This window comes from Capricornis sumatraensis, chromosome 21 (genome assembly GCF_032405125.1).
Source record: "Capricornis sumatraensis isolate serow.1 chromosome 21, serow.2, whole genome shotgun sequence".
NCBI classification, from domain to species: Eukaryota; Metazoa; Chordata; class Mammalia; order Artiodactyla; family Bovidae; genus Capricornis; species Capricornis sumatraensis.
In genome coordinates, this window is record NC_091089.1 from 55,081,990 (window position 1) to 55,101,871 (window position 19,882).

The 19,882-nt window shown below is 40.1% G+C and overlaps 1 protein-coding gene across 1 annotated transcript in view; it reads left to right on the forward strand.

Moving 5' to 3' along the window:
- The window catches only part of DCC (DCC netrin 1 receptor), an 813,847-nt gene that overhangs the window by 272,574 nt on the left and 521,391 nt on the right, over nucleotides 1-19,882 (forward strand). The window contains 2 exon segments of the mRNA XM_068993780.1: nucleotides 16,841-16,995; nucleotides 19,593-19,713. Of these exon segments, the coding sequence (XP_068849881.1) occupies nucleotides 16,841-16,995; nucleotides 19,593-19,713 (276 nt within the window).

Below are 19,882 nucleotides of genomic sequence, written 5' to 3' on the forward strand. Positions count from 1 at the left end.
CAGGATACAAAGGCGTGCGCGCGCACACACACACACACACACACACACACACGTATATATCAGTTCAGTTGCTCTGCTGCTAAGTCACTTCAGTCGTGTCCGACTCTGTGCGACCCCATAGACGGCAGCCCACCAGGCTCCCCCGTCCCTGGGATTCTCCAGGCAAGAACACTGGAGTGAGTTGCCATTGCCTTCTCCAGTGCATGAAAGTGAAAAGTGAAAGTGAAGTTGCTCAGTTGTGTCCCACTCTTAGCGACCCCATGGACTCCAGCCCACCAGGCTCCTCCATCCATGGGATTTTCCAGGCAGGAGTACTGGAGTGGGGTGCCATTGCCTTCTCCACAGTTGCTCAGTCATGTCCAACTCTTTGCTACCCCATGAACCACAGAACGCCAGACCTCCCTGTCCATCACCAACCCCTGGAGCCTACCCAAACTCATGTCCATTGAGTCGGTGATGCCATCCAACCATCTCATCCTCTGTTGTCCCCTTCTCCTGCCCTCAATCTTTCCCAGCATCACAGTCTTTTCAAATGAGTCAGCTCGTTGCATGAGGTGGCCAAAGTACTGGAGTTTCAGCTTCAGCATCAGTCCTTCCAAAGAACACCCAGGACTGGTCTCCTTTAGGATGGACTGGTTGGATCTGCTTGCAGTCCAAGGGACTCTAAAGAGTCTTCTCCAACACCACAGTTCAAAAGTATCAGTTCTTTGGCACTCAGCTTTCTTTATAGTCCAACTCTCACATCCATACATGACTACTGGAAAAACCACAGCCTTGACTAGACGGACCTTTGTTGACAAAGCAATGTCTCTCTGCTTTTTAATATGCTGTCTAGGTTGGTCATAACCTTCTTCCAGGGAGTAAGCGTCTTTTAATTTCATGGCTGCAGTCACTATCTGTAGTGATTTTGGAGCCCCCCTAAAATAAAGTCAGCCACTGTTTCCCCATCTATTTGTCATGAAGTGATGGGACCGGATGCCATGATCTTTGTTTTCTGAATGTTGAGCTTTAAGCCAACTTTTTCACTCTCCTCTTTCACTTTCATGAAGAGGCTCTTTAGTTGTTCTTCACTTTCTGCCATAATAGTGGTGTCATCAGCTGTCATCTGAGGTTATTGATATTTCTCCCAGCAATCTTCATTCCAGGTTGTGCTTTCTCCAGCCCAGCGTTTCTCGTGATGTACTCTGCATATAAGTTAAATAAGCAGGGTGACAATATACAGCCTTGATGTACTCCTTTCCCTGTTTGGAACTAGTCTGTTGTTCCATGTCCAGTTCTAACTGTTGCTTCCTGACCTGCATATAGGTTTCTCAAGAGGCAGGTCAGGTGGTTTGGTACTCCCATCTTTTGAAGAATTTTCCATAGTTAATTATGATCCACAGAGTCAAAGACTTTGGCATAGTCAATAAAGCAGAAATTTATGGACTTAGTTTTAAATATTATTCCATTTACAAAAAAATAAAAGTAAGTAAAATTGGAATTCTTAGCAGTCAACAAAAAAATCCTTGATCTATTTTCAGGTAAGGAAGTGAAAGCGTTAGTTGCTCAGTCGTTTCTGACTCTGCGATGCTATGGACTTTAGCCCGCCAAAATAATGCTTAGTCCATGGAATGCTCCAGGCAAGAATACTGGAGTGGGTTGCCATTTCCTTCTCCAGGGCATCTCCCCAACCCAGGGATCAAACCCTGGTCTCTTGCATTACAACCAGATTCTTTACCATCTGAGCCACCAGAGGAGCCTTCTCATGTAAGCTACTATTAACATGTAGTGGATTTTACTGTCTTTTATCAAATGCATGCTTTTATCATTTGTCCTTAATATACTACATTTTAAAATTCAATACTGTTTCTTTCTAAATAAAATGAACTTTCTGAGTTCTAAATCTTTTAATCCAGTTTGCCACTATGAATTACGCATTTTATAAGCATTCCTTCTTGTTTTTTAAATATCAGGCAGAATTCTTAAAAGATCATTTTAGTGTACTATGCAGGAAGTCATTCATTTATAAATGTATTGTCTATGTGGGAAGATTTTACAAACCCTAACACACATGTGCTCGCACACACACACACACACACACACACACACACACACTATGCAGGAAGTCATTCATTTATAAATGTATTGTCTATGTGGGAAGATTTTATAAACCCTAACACACATGTGCTCACATGCACACACACACACACACACACACACAGACTCTCTCTCTCTCTCTCTCTCGCTCCATGGTGTCTGAAATCCATGTTTGTAAAGCAGTGAAATTACCATGGAGCTTAGCCTTATCTGTAGGGAGCTATGTATCCTCCAAAATGCAGGAATGAAAACGGCAGATAAAGTCTCAAAATTGGAATGTAATCAATGCTGGAAGTACTCTTTCACCAAGTAATCTTAAAAGTAAGCCGTCTATTAGTGCTGGTATGAAGGGAAGCTGTCATTTTTTGGTAAGGCGTTGAACTAATTACCCTTGACCTGCCTTTGAGTCACTTAGTGTGATTTTTTGAAATGCTTAGGATCATACTTATCATTTTAAACAATGCATTAATGCTATCCAAATATTATCTTAGTAATAGAATGAAAAACAAACTGACAATTTAATTTTCCCTGTTATTTTTTTTCCTCTAAATCAACTTGATGTAAACTGCTCAGGCTGAATAGTCTTGGACTAGATAAATTCAATAGCAGGTTAGACTCATCAGAATTTTGAAGCTGGGGAAGAAGTAACCTTGGAGATAAATTACTTTCTTTGTTTTAGCAGCAGAGAATGTTCTCATGAAGTTTTTTCTTCTTTTTTTTTTCCCCGCATTGCTCTTTCTTTTGGGAATATAATTACAGCATTGCGTTGGTTGCTGCTGTACAGCGATATGTATACACATACCCCTCCATCCTACCCTGCCATCCCCACGCCTAGGCCATCGCAGGGCACACGGAGCTTCCTGCCGCGCAGTGGCTTCCCAGCAGCTGTCTGTCTTCCACAGTGCAGTGCATAGACGTCATTCCCAATCTCCCCGTTTGTCCTTCCCTCCCATTCCCCTCCGTGTCCACCTGCCTGTTCTCAATGTCTGCATCTCTGTTCCTGCCCTGGAAATAGGTCATCTGTACCATTGTTCTAGATTCCACATATATGTGTTAATATATGATATTTGCTTTTCTCTTTCTGACTTTCTTCCCTCTGTATGACAGACTCGAATCCATCCATGTCTCTACAAGCCAAATGAATCTAAAAGCTCACTGCATATAAGGGCATTAATACCAACCAGGGTTCTTGGCCTTCTTTAATCAATATAAATTGATGACAGGCCAGACAAGAAATTCAGGCAAGGCTTTATTGGGGCAGCTGCTGCAGCAGAGGGGAGCAAGAACAAACAACAGATTACCTTGCTCACGTCCCAAGAAGAGGGGTGAGCTGGGTGTTTCTATGGGGTAAGGGTAGTTGTGTGTCCAGGGGCTGAGTTGGAGAGGCAGCTTAGGTGGTCTATGGCTCCTCTGGCAGTGATGAGTGCGGGGGGCTTGTGCAGTACCCTAGTTTTGCTCCCAACACCTTGTCTTTGCTCCTGCTTCTTCAGAAGTGGCCGTTGGGTTTTGTTTGTTTGTTTGTTTGGTCTTTTTGTATCTTATTGTCCATGCATGCCGAGAGCTGAGTTGCTTCAGTAATGTCCAGCTCTTTGCAACCCTATGGACTGTAACCCACCAAACTCCTCTGTCCATGGACTTCTTCAGGCAGGAATACTGGAGTGGGTTGCCATTTCCTTCTCCAGGTATCTTCTTGACCCAGGGATCGAACTTGCGTCTCTTGCATTTCCGGCGTTGGCACTGGCAGGCAGGCTCTTTACCACTGGTGCTGCCTGGAGAACCCCAGTGCACACACACACAGTTGTCTTTAGTTCCTTGTAGTTTCTGTGTATTTTATTGCTCAGGGAGATGTGTGTCCACATTCAAACACTGCATCAGAGGGTCTAAGGCCCCAGCCTGTCTCAGCAATATTTTCCTTGAAGGTATTAAAGGCTTAGAGAGTAACATCACCACCATCCCTTCTCCAGCCACATGAGAAGAGGTTCTGAAGACTTTGGCTAATTCAATTCCAACTGAACCTTCTCAGTTTTCAGAGTAAGAAATTGAAGTCAAGAACAGTTCAGTTACTGGTTCCGCTTCCATAGTCTGACCTGTAGTGGAGCCAGAACCAGGAACCCCACCCCGCTCCTGACTCTCCTTTTTCTCAGGCAGTGGTTTCCCCAGATCACCCTGTTTATCCCCTTCGTTCACCAGCTTTGCTGTAGGGAACTTGGTATTCCTCTCAGGTTTATGTACTCTTATCACCACCACCAAGAAGCTTTTCTGTGAAGTTCTTTCAAGACCTGGTGGAGAAATAGGCTAAAAAACCCAGAGAAGCATGATAAAATGTTTGCCTGCTATGAATATCATATGTTTTATGCAAGCTCTTGAGTTTCCTGTGGGTTCTGTTATTTAAAGCTATCATGGTGAGAGCCCTCCCAGAGGGGAGATTTTTAATTAATATCATTTGTATCATGAACATTTTAAAAATATAAAATGAATGAAGCTATATCTAACTTCCGTAATCATGACACATCTCAGAATATTTGCTTCTAAAATCACCCTATTAATTTTGTGAAAATAACCCATGAGTTAAAAAATGATCCCAAATCTCAGTATTCCATTTATCTTTCTATATACATAAATAGTTAGATGGTTAGGTAGAAATATGTTTAGAACAATGTGATGCAGTTATACGCACTGCTTTTTTTTTTTTTTTTTACAGTTCACGTTTTATTTAAAGGCATATTGATTAAATTCCTGCCATGAAAGATAACATCTAGAAATTAACATGAGAGATTAGCAGTCTCATCCATCCTCTCATATTCCTACCTTCTGAGTTTGGGAGTTATATTCTGTTCAGGTTGACAACAACTTGTAAAAGTGATTTATCTGTTTATTTATCTCTGACTGTGCTGGGTCTTCACGGCTGCACAGGCTCTTCTCCAGCTGTGAGCAGGGACTACTCTGCAGTTGCCGTGGGCAGGCTTCTCACTCACTGGCCTCTCTCATTGCAGAGCGTGCCCTAGAGCCCACTAGGGCTCAGTAATTGTGGCACGTGGGCTCAGTTGTTGCGGTTCCTGGACTCGAGGACACAGGCTCAATAACTGTGGTGCACTGGCTTAGCTGCCCATGGCATGTGGGATATTCCTGGACCAGGGGTCAAATCCATGTTTCTTTCATTGGCCAGCAGATTCTTTACCGCTGAGTCACCAGGAAAGCTCAGTTTATGACAATTGGTTTACTTTTCAGTAAACATTATATCTTTCATGTTTACTTTTATTTCTGCATAGAGATATATTCAGTCTTCCTCACCAGTCCTTTTATCACAAAATGCCTGTCTTTTACTTTTGAGGGTACTCTGAATTGCCTGGGTTTTGTTGTCAGTCTTACTTGAGAAAGTTCTATATAGTTGATTAAGTTCCTGCTATGAAAGATAATGTCTAGAAATTAAGCATGAGAGATTAGCAATCTCATCCATTCTCTCATATTCCTATCTTCTGAGTTTGGGAATTATGTTCTGTTCAGCTTTACTGCAGCAGTATTGCTTAATTATCTTCTGTCATTGGACATTACTCTATGGGAATCCGATTCCACCTCTACTCCTTATAGAGGTGTTTTGATTTTGACTTTTCTGTCTGGATGTTCAAATGATGATTTATCCTCCAGTTTCGATATCTAAAATAAGATATGTCTCACAATTGAGGATGATGCATTCGATTTCCTAGGAAAATGGTATCATCTTTCAATCTAAAAATTCTGATGTATTTCTCAGGGAAAATTTCCTTTTATCCTATCTTTGCATATATCTTCTGTTCCGTTTGTGATCTCGGTGCATAAAGATGCCAGTATCTCAACATGAAACCGTCTTTGCTTGGCCTCTTTCTATACAAGCTTGTCCTAATTACTTTAGACTCTTTGCCTTCCTCCTTTACAGTCATCACAGTCACCGCAAGTCTCCAGCATGTTGGTAATTTGGTTCTTAGTGGTGTCTCTTATGTTCCTTGTATTTCTAATTTAATCATTGGCTCTCTAATGATGTTGTTTTACTCTTTGATTTGTTTCCTTAGCTCTGATATCTCTCTTTTCATTTCATTTTGCTGTTTTTCATCTAGTCTTTGACCTCTAGTGTTGAATTTATTTTCATAATATAAAATACATTGTGTGAAACAACTTGAAAAGTTTATCTCTGTTTCTACCCTTAGGTTTTCTTATCCTCTGGGTCAAGTGTTTTGCTTTTCTCCCTTCTTCCCCTGCACCTGTATCTCTCTCCCCACCCCCTCCCTTCTCTCATTATTCTTGCTTATAATTTATTCCCGTATTTCCCTTATATGCCTTTTATCTTGCTCATGTGTGAGTGACTCTGTTTAGACACTCTTTGCTCTAATTTCATGGAAGCTGCTTCTAGACTTCTTTACCACCTTGCCTGAGACCCTTTGAGCTCCAGTCTGAAGTACTGGATGGTCAGGTTTTATTAAGTAATTAATACCTGGGTGGAATTTTTAGGGGGTGAGTTCAGTTGAAGCAGCATTCAGGCTCTTTAAGAGCACTCAGCTTTATTGGCTGATTCTGTCTTATATTCTCTTCCATACAGGAAGGGCTGGTCTTAAGATTTAGAGCTATTTCAGTGTCTTCTCAATCAGAAAAGGAAGGAAAAACTTAAGACTCTGTGTAAGTTTTGCATTGATTCAGTTTTAGAGGTATTACCGAGATTCTTAGGTTTTTTTCCCCAAAGTCCAGGGAAGTTTCTGGCATTTAAGGACAGATAAGGAACTAAATCCTGCTCTTTCTCCTCTATTCCAAAAACATCTATTTTGATTTATTTTTTCCTTTTACAATCGATTGCTTTTTTTTCTCTGTTTGGCTGCTGGGGTTGATGTGTGTGTGCATGTGTGTGTGTGTGCATGTGTGTGTGTGTGTGTGTGTGTGTGTGTGTGTACACTTGTGTTCACTAGGACTTTTACTTTCAGTAGGTATTCAGGAAGGGAAGTTAGTTATGTTAGAATCCAACATCTTCTCAGTTAAATGTTTGTGCTGGAAGATTTGTTTACCTAACATTGAAAACTGGACAAGAAAGTGTTTATAAGTTATATATGTATGGGGTATAATTTTGCATATCTATGTATATATATCATTTTAAAAATAGGTATTATTTGTGATTGTATAGCTTACATAGAATTATGTAGGGACACAGATATGTATATAAATATATAGAAATAAATGCATTTAATATATGTATATGCATGCATACACATATGCACACACAAACGTAATTGTTGAAGACTTTTCAATAGTACTAAAGGACATTGATGGCACAGAAATCAAGTTTCCAAAGACATGGTGCTAATAACATAGGTAAGCGTATAGAAATAGGACCCTGAGATCAATCCTCCTATCATTTTTATCACTGGTTTGAGCCTCAGAACATCCTTCTCTCATTTTGGTCCTAAGCTCTCCAATTAAAAAAGAGAAATGGAAAGCTCAATCTGGATTTAGAGAGAAGCAACCCTGATATTAGAAACAGCTGAAAGTGAGGAACAGTAGTGGGATTCTTTGCCTGGATAAAGAAAAGTGTGACAAGAGATCTAAAATAGTTTCCAAACACATATTTAAAAAAAAAAGAAACAAAGAAAAACAGACGTAAACACAACACTATAATAAAGGTTGCGGATCAGATGTTCCTCACCCCACAGGACACAGTGTAGAATTTTTACACAGGAGCACACATTTTTTGGTATATTGTGCCTCCAATAAAAAGCACCAATGGGGAGGAAGATAAAATGAGAAGGTCTCAATATTTGTTTCTGTAAGATGATTAAAATATCTTCTTGGCCAGCTACAACTGAATTACTTATAGTCTGATGCTCACAATATGCTCTTGTCCTTGGCACTGGCTCTAGAAGAAGAGTCTATCCCTATTCTTAAGTGTTGTTCCTCACCTAGCTTTCCAAAGGCTCTTACCTGTTTGCAGTAAAAAAGTGGCAATACCAAAGCACTGGCCTATGAAGAATAAACCCTACGCATGCCTGTTTATCTTGTCTATAGCTATGAGCACTCATCTCATGTGTGGTCTTGGGGACAGAAACAAAGGTAAGGCTGCCCCTGTCCTTAAGAGTTTAGTGGGTCTGCATCTGCATTGATGCCACAATGGGATGAATTGCTGTTTAACCATGTAGTTTTTCTGTCATGTAATTTTCAATAATGATATATTTACTTCTGCTTGAGAAACATGTATATAATTAAATATATCAGTTAAGCTTGCACATGTGTCAGGGGAAAAGATAATGTATATTCTGGCAGTTTTTAAGAGGACCCAAATATCCCACCCCATCCCTCAAGAATTGAAACAGTTTTTTGAATAGGAAATGCTACAAATAAACTCCATAGCTTAATGCTCATTTTTCTAGAACAGCGGGAGCCCAGCCAATATTAGTAATTAGCATGTATCTCATGTCCTTTTATTCCCAATATGGAATATACATTAGTCATTTAAGGCTTGAACCAATGTTAGTCCAACCTAATTTTTTTAACAGAGTACAAACAGCATGTGTGTTCTCTGATGGCTCAGATGTTAAAGAAGCCACCTGCAATGCAGGAGACCCAGGTTCAATCCCTGGGTTGAAAGGATCCCCTGGAGAAGGGAATGACTACTCGCTCCAGTATTCTTGCCGGAAGAATTCCATTGATAGAGGAGCCTGGCGGGCTGTAGTCCTTGGGGTTGCAAAAAGTTGGACAGGACTGAGTGGCTAATGCTTTCAGTTTCACAGACAGACAGTTAAGCTGTAAGAGACAGCTTAAATAGAGAATGAAATGCAAATCTCAGCATCTAGTCCTTTTGTGGAAGACAGATGTATAGGTCAGAAGGAGCAAACCAGAGGGATATTGAGTAGACTTCAAGTCACTTGTCACATAAGAAAAAGCCTGGAGAGAAGTATTGAATTGGGCAGAGGGACACCCCACACCACTACTCTTGCCTGGAAAACCCTATGGACGGAGGAGCCAGCTGGGCTGCAGTCTATGGGGTCGCGCAGAGTCAGACACAACTGAGAGACTTCACTTTCACTTTTCACTTCCATGCATTGGAGAAGGAAATGGCAGCCTACTCCAGTGTTCTTGCTTGGAGAATCCCAGGGACGGAGGAGCCTGGTGGGCTGCCATCTATGGGGTCACACAGAGTCGGACACGACTGAAGCGACGTAGCAGCAGCAGCAGCAGCCATTAGGGAGCTGATTGTGGCTCAGATCATGAACTCCTTATTGCCCAATTCAGACTTAAATTGAAGAAAGTAGGGAAAACCACTAGACCATTCAGGTATGACCTAAATCAAATCCCTTATGATTATACAGTGGAAGTGAGAAATAGATTTAAAGGACTAGATCTCATAGATAGAGTGCCTGATGAACTATGGACGGAGGTTTGTGACATTGTACAGGAGACAGGGATCAAGACCATCCCCATGGAAAAGAAATGCAAAAAAGCAAAATGGCTGTCTGGAGAGGCCTTACAAATAGCTGTGAAAAGAAGAGAAGCGAAAAGCAAAGGAGAAAAGGAAAGATATAAGCATCTGAATGCAGAGTTCCAAAGAATAGAAAGGAGAGATAAGAAAGCCTTCCTCAGTGATCAGTGAAAGAAATAGAGGAAAACAACAGAATGGAAAAGACTAGAGATCTCTTCAAGAAAACTAGAGGTACCAAGAAAATATTTCATGCAAAGATGGGCTCAATAATGGACAGGAATGGTATGGGCCTAACAGAAGCAGAAGATATTAAGAAGAGGTGGCAAGAAAACACAGAAGAATTGTACAAAAAAATCTTCATGACTAACATAATCACGATGGTGTGATCACTCATCTAGAGCCAGACATCTTGGAATGTGAAGTCAGGTGGGCCTTAGAAAGCATCACTACGAACAAAGCTAGTGGAGTGATGGAATTCCAGTTGAGCTATTTCAAATCCTGAAAGATGATGCTGTGAAAGTGCTGCAGTCAATATGCCAGCAAATGTGGAAAACTCAGCAGTGGCCACAGGACTGGAAAAGGTCAGTTTTCATTCCAATCCCAAAGAAAGGCAATGCCAAAGAATGCTCAAACTACTGCATAATTGCACTCATCTCACAAGGCAATGGCACCCCACTCCAGTACTCTTACCTGGAAAATCCCATGGGTGGAGGATCCTGGAAGGCTACAGTCCATGGGGTCGCTGAGGGTCGGACACGACTGAGCAACTTTACTTTCACTTTTCACTTTCATCCATTGGAGAAGGAAATGGCAAGCCACTCCAGTGTTCTTGCCTGGAGAATCCGAGGGACGGGGGAGCCTGGTGGGCTGCTGCCTAAGGGGTCACACAGAGTCGGACACGACTGAAGTGACTTGGCAGCAGCATACTATATCACCCAACTCGTTAAAAACAAAAAGGGGAAGGAAGATAATGCATTTAAAGATTGAAAGAAAATTACTTTGGTGATACAGGTGTGTGTAGAAATAATTGAAACTATGGGATAAAAGAGCTATTTCTAATTTATAAATGGAATGCCCATTTGAAACATTGTTCCATAAAACTAGGTCTTTACTGAAGTGTGTTTAGCATAGAAGTCTGAATTGTTAAAGAATATCCCCCCTCACCATGATATGTCCTCTCTAAACCTACATTCAACACCAGATGGCTTCCTTTGTAGTCATTGAAATGTGACTAAATTCCAGACTATGACTCCTTTTTGGATGTTGCTTAGTTGCTAAGTTGTGTCCAACTTTTTGTGACTTCATTCAGGTGAAATTATGTGTTGACGTCTTTGTAAGATTTCACCTGAAAGAACTTGTTTATTTTGGATATAGAGTTAACCCAATTTGGCAGCAATAGTATTTTAGATTTTCAACATAATTGGGATGTTCAGGTATTTTCACTTAAGAGAAGACTAATGAATTGATGCTTTTGAATTGTGTTGGAGAAGACTCTTGAGAGTCCCTTGGACTGCAAGGAGATCCAACCAGTCCATCCTAAAGGAAATCAATCCTCAATGTTCATTAGAAGGACTGATGCTGAAGCTGAAACTCCAGTACTTTGGCAACCTCATGCAAAGAGTTGATTCATTGGAAAAGACTTTGATGCTGGGAGGGATTGGGGGCAGAAGGAGAAGGGGCCGACAGAGGATGAGATGATTGGATGGCATCACCCACTCAATGGACATGGGTTTGAGCAAGCTCTGGAAGTTGGTGTTGGACAGGAAAGCCTGTCATGTTGTGGTAAATGGGGTCGCAAAGAGGCAGACATGACCGAGCAACTGAACTGAGTGGATTGATGTCCATTATTACAACAACATGTTAATTCCAAAAGGCCTGGAGTGGTGGAGAGAGGTGCTCTGTTCCAGTGAAATCAACTAGCTTTCACTGTTCTCAGGGTAAAAACGTACCCCTCAACGATCATGGTAATGTCTATTGTTTTCCTAATAAAAATCTCACCAGTCTTTTTTTCCCGCCGCCATTCGTATATCATTCAGCAGTGATGTGCACTGCCTATTGTCCATTGAAACCATCTGCATTCCTTTAAAGTTTCAGTCTTGCACTTTTAAGAGCTGTTGTAAGTCTTAAATGATGGAGAGAGTCTGCTCAATGTCAGAGTAATACAGCAAATATTACTTGTGTGTCCTAGAGCAGTATTTTAGAATTGACCCACATTTATTTTGTACCTAAATAACTGGAAAAGAATAGCTAAATACCTTATCTAAAAGTGAAAAGACTAGAATCCAAAATGAAGGAGATTAGGGAGTAATACAGTATGTTACTAAAAACACTTGTGAGGCTTCCTTTTGTTGTTGGTTTAGTCACTAAGTCAGGTCCAGCTCTTTTGTGAACTCGTGGACTGTAGCCCGCCAGTCTGCTCAGCCCATGGGATTTCCCAGGCAAGAATACTTGAGTGGGTTGCCATTTCCTTCTCCAGGGGGGATTCCCAGCCCAAGGATCAAACCTGCATCTCCTGCACTGGCAGGCGGATTCCTTTCCCTCTGAGCCACCAGAGAAGCCAGAGGCATCCTTTATGTGATACAAAATGCTTAATACCATCTAGGTTGTTGCTGACAACTTAGTTTGGGGATGAAATGACCAAATGAATTTTACAGAATTCAAATGAGTAGTCTTAGCATAGAAACTCATTTAAAAAATAATGTAGAGAAAATGTTTAGTCTGATTTAAGGTGCAATTGTGTATCTCTACTGATGCTAAAGCTGAAACTCCAGTACTTTGGCCACCTCATGCAAAGAGTTGACTCATTGGAAAAGACCCTGATGCTGGGAGGGATTGGGGGCAGGAGAAGAAGGGGACGACAGAGGATGAGATGGCTAGATGGCATCACCGACTCGATGGACGTGAGTCTGAGTGAACTCTGGGAGTTGGTGATGGACAGGGAGGTCTGGCGTGCTGCGATTCATGGGGTTGCAAAGAGTCAGACATGACTGAGTGAGTGAACTGAACTGAATGATTGTAGTATAGAAAGGTCTCTCATCTGTTAGTCATTTCGAGCTATGATAGTGCCTTTGAGAGCTGAATTATGTTTTTTCCATCTTTCTGTTACAGTCGCTATTCATTCTTCCCTCAGTTCCTAAGTTACAAAGTTCTCTATATATGTATTCTATGCACTTAAGAAGAGCCTGAGAAACCAAGGTCTGATGAAAATGTGGGTAATTTATTTCAGGTCATGAATTTTATTCTGTCGAAGGAAGGAAAGTATAACAAAATTAATATCTTGCCTGAAATTGCTGTAGCATTATACGTGTATGTTAAGCAGTTCTCTGAAACGGACTAAAACCATGTAAATGGAATGATTTGATAAACTTGAAAATTCATGGCACTTTATTTTCATTAGTCATTAAGAAATTGTTGCCCACCAAATAGTTTAAAGTAGTGAGTAATTTCTTCTACAAGAGTGGAAAGGAAGGAGAACTATGTTAATATTCAAAGGGAATTAAACGAAAAATCATATGCTTTCAGGAGCCATCTTCACAGTCTGCTGAGTAAGTAATGATGTAGGTGAAAGACATCTAACAGTCATAAGTGGTTTAAAAATTGAACACAGAGAGAGGGCCCTGCGAAAAGGAAGAAAATCCATTGCCGGCTTCATGAGAAGCAAACTTTCACGGAAGAGGGAATGTTTGAGTTCCCTCTGAAGGAAAACATGGAAATTGTATCAGCTGAGAAATGTAGAGCCAGCCAGGGGTTCATAATCAGAAAAATGCTAAAGAACATGTCCACAACCATCCACAAGTCATACTCACTCATTAGTCCCAGTTTATATTTGTGTTGGGAATCTAGAACTTCAGAGCAGTGGAAGCAATACCTAGGTCCTAAATTCTTGGAAGCAAACCTAAAATGGGATGAATCAATCCTAGTCTGCTCATCACAGGAAAGAGAGAGAGGAGTAGCAGAGGAATAAAAAGGATTAAGAGTATAGACGAGAAAAGCAGGAACAGAAGAGAACACTAAACCTCTTTCTCTCTCGCACTCATGTATATATATATGTATACGTTTATGCATTTATATATATGTATGTGTGCAAGCTGGAATCAAGATTGCCGGGAGAAATATCAGTCACCTCAGATAGGCAGATGACACCACCCTTATGGCAGAAAGTGAAGAGGAACTCAAAAGCCTCTTGATAAAAGTGAAAGAGGAGAGTGAAAAAGTTGGCTTAAAGCTCAACATTCAGAAAACGAAAATCATGGTATCTGGTCCCATCACTTCATGGGAAATAGAAGGGGAAACAGTGGTAACAGTGTCAGACTTTATTTTTGGAGGCTCCCAAATCACTGCAGATGGTGACTGCAACCATGAAATTAAAAGACGCTTACTCCTTGGGAAAAAAGTTATGACCAACCTAGATCGTATATTCAAAAGCAGAGACATTACTTTGCCGACTAAGGTCCGTCTAGTCAAGGCTATGGTTTTTCCTGTGGTCATGTATGGATGTGAGGGTTGGAATGTGAAGAAGGCTGAGCGCTGAAGAATTGATGCTTTTGAACTGTGGTGTTGGAGAAGACTCTTGAGAGACCCTTGGACTGCAAGGAGATCCAACCAGTCCATTCTGAAGGAGATCAGCCCTGGGATTTCTTTGGAAGGAATGATGCTAAAGCTGAAACTCCAGTACTTTGGCCACCTCATGCAAAGAGTTGACTCATTGGAAAAGAGTTTGATGCTGGGAGGGATTGGGGGCAGGAGGAGAAGGGGACGACCGAGGATGAGATGGCTGGATGGCATCACGGATTCAATGGACATGAATCTGAGTGAACTCCAGGAGTTGGTGATGGGCAGGGAGGCCTAACATGCTGCAATTCATGGGGTAGCAAAGAGTCGGACACGACTGAGCGACTGAACTGAACTGATGTGTGCATGGATGTGTATACTCAGTTGTGTGACCCCATGGACTATTGCCCATCAGGCTCCCCTGTTCATTGGATTTCCCAGGCAAGAATACTAGAGTGATTTGCCATTTCCTTCTCCAGAGGATCTTCCTAACCCAGGGATCAAACCCTCATCCCCTGCATTGCAGGAGAATTCAGAACTTTTCGGTGACAAGATCATTTTCCATCATAATTTTCCAGTGGTAGAACTATTGCAAAATACTTTAGGCACTGGACTCTGTCTGGCTCTAGAACCTACAAGTTGTGTGGTTTGAAGAAGTTGCTTACACATCACAGTCTCTTCATTTCTAAAAAGGGAATAAATAGAGCCTGATCCAAAGAGTTGTGGTGCAAATAATAAATTCAAAGTGCTTGAACTAATAAATTGTACAGTCAGCTCTTAGTAATTATTGGCTATTGTCTGGTAAATAAATACTTGATCAAAATCTGTGATAAAGTTGGAAATAGAATTCAAGAGATAATAAATGTATCTGCTCAGAGGGATTCAAACAACAGTTCTGATGTTGCTTCATTCTCAGTGAAGTTGGTGTAAGAAAAATCTAATATTATTCTATAAATTATAAATAATTAAATTTAGCCCTGTATACAATGTTGACATATTAGCTAAAGGAAATCTCTCAGACAGATTTTTTCGCATATCTTTGGCATGTTAATGCATCCTTCTAAATCAGCATGCCCTGTGAAAGAGGAAAGAATTTAAAAGCTTTTTGGTACTAGAGGCCCAACTATTTAGGTAAAAACAGGAAAATAAGACAGGGAAGGAGAGGGGAAGAGGGATGAGGCGGTGGGAGATTTGGCTTCCAAGATCACTCAGTAGAGAAACTAGAACTTGAGTCCTGGGTTCTTTCCACTGATTCTCTGATTTTTCTAGAAGACAATGACCATCAGAGATTGCAAATTCACTTCAACTTTAGGGGAAAGTTTTGCTGAGAGTGGTTGGAAAGAGCAAGGAATAGTGGTTATTCAATGAAGCAATAATTACCACTTTTTACCTACTGGGCATAACAACAACAAAGACAAAAATAAAATCTGTCTTTAAAAATATCTATGAAAAATGCATATTTATTTTCAGTGTGAAAAGGAGATCAAGGCTGCTGCTTCCCAAGTTTGTCATCATTTCACATTCCCAGTGGAAGAAGATGAATATGACTTTTTAAATGATTTTTTATTTGAATATAGTTGATTTATAATGCTGTGTTTCTGGTGTACAACAGAGCGAGTCAGTTATATGTACACATATATCGACTACTTTTTAGATTCTATTCCCCTATAGATCATTGCAGAGTATTGAATAGAGTTTTCTGTGCTATTTACTAAGTTCTTATAGAGTCACCTCTTTGTATTGTGATGTCTTCTCTGATGACTCAGTGGGTAAAGAATCCACCTGCAGTGAAGGAGACAGAGGCGATGTGGGTTTAATCCCTGAGTCAAGAAGATCCCCTGGAGGGGAAATGACAGTCCACTCCAGTATTCTTGCCTGGGAAATCCCACGGACAGGGGAGCCTGAGAGGCTACAGTCCAAAGGGATGCAAAGAGTCAGACATGACTAAGCTGCTTAGCACAGCTAGAGAAACTTATATATACTAGTGTTTATATCTAAGTCCCAATCTCCCAATATGTCCATCTCACATCACTTTTTTAAACCCTAGGAAGGGTTTTGAGGGACCACGTCTGCCAGATTCACTAGCAAATGTGTGTTATACTTGTAATTTCCTTTCAATTGCACGTTTCAATCACAATATAACTAGTATTATGGTAATTAAGACATTAAATTAGTGTATCATGTACCTTGCTGAGAAAATAGTAATACAGATAGCAGTACGCTACAGCAGGTAATTACTAGGACAATAGGAATGTGTCCACAGTAAAGATAATGGCCATTTTTAGTATCCTATCACCATAGCCAGGTCTGATGGGAAAGAGTCCATCACATTAACTAAATCCTAATGAAACGCTAGAATTACAGGCCCTAAGCTTTCTCGTCTTATACTCTGGGTTTTCTCAGTCATATCATCTCCCCTTTATTTGCTTTATCAGCATAGCTTCCATAGCTTTATGGAATTCCTAGTGTCCTTTATGTAAGTCAATTGGATACAAATACTTGGTTATTCAGAATTTTCTTGTATTTTTTTTCAAGTTTTTTTTTTTTTTTTTTTAATTCTTTGTGGCATGACACCACCATTCACTCAACTGTTTCACTACACTGGGCTCGGTGGGGGGGTGGTGTGTATTACGTCCTACAGTAGTTCCTATAAAGTAAACTAAGGGCTGAGGGGATTAAAGTTGCAAGCATTTTCAATATTTGTCTCTAACTCTGAGAAAATAGAGCATGCACGTTCACATCCCCACCCACTCACTTTTTATTTTTTTTCTGTCTTTACAGTTCCGCCCTGGTTTTTAAATCACCCTTCCAACCTCTATGCCTATGAAAGCATGGATATTGAGTTTGAATGCACAGTCTCTGGGAAGCCTGTGCCCACTGTGAATTGGATGAAGAATGGAGATGTGGTCATTCCTAGTGATTATTTTCAGATAGTGGTAATTATCTTTTCTTCAAATTCGCTTTATAATCCCAGTCATTGTCTATTCTGTTTTCAGTTGCTTTTCTTTCCTGGGAACAAGGTTCCCATTGGGAATTTTTATGATATGTGAAGAAAATTGGTCTAATAAACCAGATGAGTTTTTAGACTTAGAACTTTTGAGCTAAAAAAAAAAGAAAAGAATAATCAAACAATCCAGCCCCTTGTTTTACAGAGAAGATTTTAAACCAACAATGAAAAAATAGAAAGCTTAATACCAATACTTTCTAAATATTTTCACTGATGATTCTTTGAAGGAAAAAGTTTTGAACCTAGTATCAGACTGTATGAAGCCAAGAATCTCTTAGCTCTTTGACTTTTGCCCATAATAATAAAGCTTTAATAGAATGTGCTACTACTTATGAATATGGCAGCCTCACTTCGGTAATACAGATGGCCACTCTTTGCTCCGTTGCTACTCTTCCAAATAGGACCAGCTGGTCCTTTGTGAGCAGTGCAAGAGGGCAGTAATATTGGTGCCAGGACAATGGTGGAGACAGTGGTGGAGAAGATATCAAGACCCAGAGTTTACATGCTTTATAATTTAAGAGCATTGAGTTAAAAGCCAAGAACAACACTTCTTATAGTTCCTATACGGTTGAGTGTACTCTGTTCCTGTCCTGGATGGAGATAATAGGGATAATTGAATTATATTCACAGAGCTGTTTGTGGTCCTGGTACACAGTGAATGACCCAAGCCTCTCATTATTATTATTATTATTGTGCTTGCTGCTGGCAGCAGAAAGTTTTTCTCATTTGAAAATACTCTTTGGAAACTCTCCTTTTGGTGGAGGTCAGCATCAGAGTATCTGAAGTCAGGTATATGAATAAGAGATATGAAAAGCACTTTTTAAATATCAAGAACTTTGCAGCTAAAGACGGAGGGTTTGGTCCATTTCTCTTATGTTGGAGATGCAGATATGACCCTGATAAAGAAGAGTGGTCCTCTAAGCCAAGTCTCCCAGCAGAAGGGAATTCTCGTGTAAGTGCCCCCTCGGAATTCAGGCACAAACTCTTTCCATGGCTTCATAGTGCCTCTAGCAGGTAGATCACTCTTCGGTGATCAGTTGACTTTCAGATACTTTCATCATCTCCTGATCCATGCATTTTGTCATATTATAAGGGCCCTTAAGGAATACATATATAAAGAATATCTTTATTATGCTTATCATCACTTACTATTTTTCATTTTTAGTTGCATTTAATTGGTTAGGAATAGAGTAAGAAAGGAAAATAAATTTAACTTTTGAATGCCACATCAATCCATTAGTTCCATTATATGCTATGCTATTTTCTCTATCAGTGAATTAAAAATGACCTGCCAGGGGGCAACATGAAATGTGCTGTATATGCCTGAAATGTGTGCCACTTGCATAGAGAGGAAATTGTTGAGTGCCCTTAAGGACACATGATAAAATGCAACATTTATTTTTCTCTACAGTTTGAATAATCTTTCCCCCAGCACGACCCATTATACCCAACCTATTTAAATGTTTCTTTTCTTAAGGTAAAAAGGAAATGTATACTCTGAGCCCTTTTCACACTAAATTGTGCTTAAAAAATATTTCCCCAATAGCTCCAGATATCTGAGAGCCATTGTCTGTCACACGAGTAACATTTAGCCCAAATAGTAACTTATATGAGAATTGTTAATTAGAAGTTAGTCAGCTTTATCTGAGAATTTTACATTAGCCAAGAATTGACTACAAGACACTAAAAACAATTAAGAATTCCCCTAAGGTAATATTTATCTCTTAATGACTTCAGGGGAAGTGATTTAATACATCTCACTTACTGAACTAATTCTTACACTATCGAAGATAAACTGAGTTAGGGTAATTAAATGCGATTTCAGATCATTTTATCATCCGTCCTTGAAAACTATGGTGGCCTAAAATTTATATAAAACAGGAGTTAACATTGTTCTATTTAATTTATGGATTACTGAAGGTAAAACATTTTGTGAAACATTTTGCCATATAACAAGAACGACACAGGTATAAAATATCCCCCATAACCTCCTCCAATTCCCTAAAAGGTCACACAATTTAAAAAGGATTTTCAGACATCTTTTTTTTTTTTTCTCAGTTAAAAACACTTCTAGAAAATGTCCAGCCTAGATTTCTTGTCCTTTAGAAGCTGCAAAAATCAGTGTTTTTGTTTCCTTTTGCTTTTTGTTTCTCTCGAGCAGCTACTGAACCTATTTCCTTCAGTACAAGGGAAAAAGAATGAAATTTCTTTGATACCAACCTCTGTTCCATACATAATAAAGGAATGTTCTGTTACTGCTCATTTAGAATTGAAGGGTGATGTACATCCTTGAGAGTATACTTTTCAGCACAGAACTGGGTGAAATTGCTACATGTGGATTCAGCAAAGGCTTGGGACTCTGTGACATTTTCCAGGTGACTTAGGACAGATCTGTGAGGCTGAGAACCCTCTTGGCCTCCGTTCTGGCTTTTCTGGGAAGTTGGATTAAAATTCGGTTGTGTTCATTTTGTCACTTGAAGTTCTTTTGCTTTTGCAAATATTTTACCTGCATTTTATTCTCACTAGGGAGGAAGCAACCTGCGGATCCTTGGGGTGGTGAAGTCGGATGAGGGCTTTTATCAGTGTGTGGCTGAAAATGAAGCAGGAAACACCCAGACCAGTGCACAGCTCATTGTCCCTAAGCCTGGTAAGATGAGATGAACTTTGCTCGGGGTTTTGTAGTTACTGTTCTGTGTGGTTTATCTGTAAAAATCCGTACAGTTTTCCCTGTTTCCAAAGTCAGTTGGAAATTAGAGTTATTTAGTTAATCAAGGTGTGTATCTGTGTATTGATGATATATTTGTGCTAGAAAATTG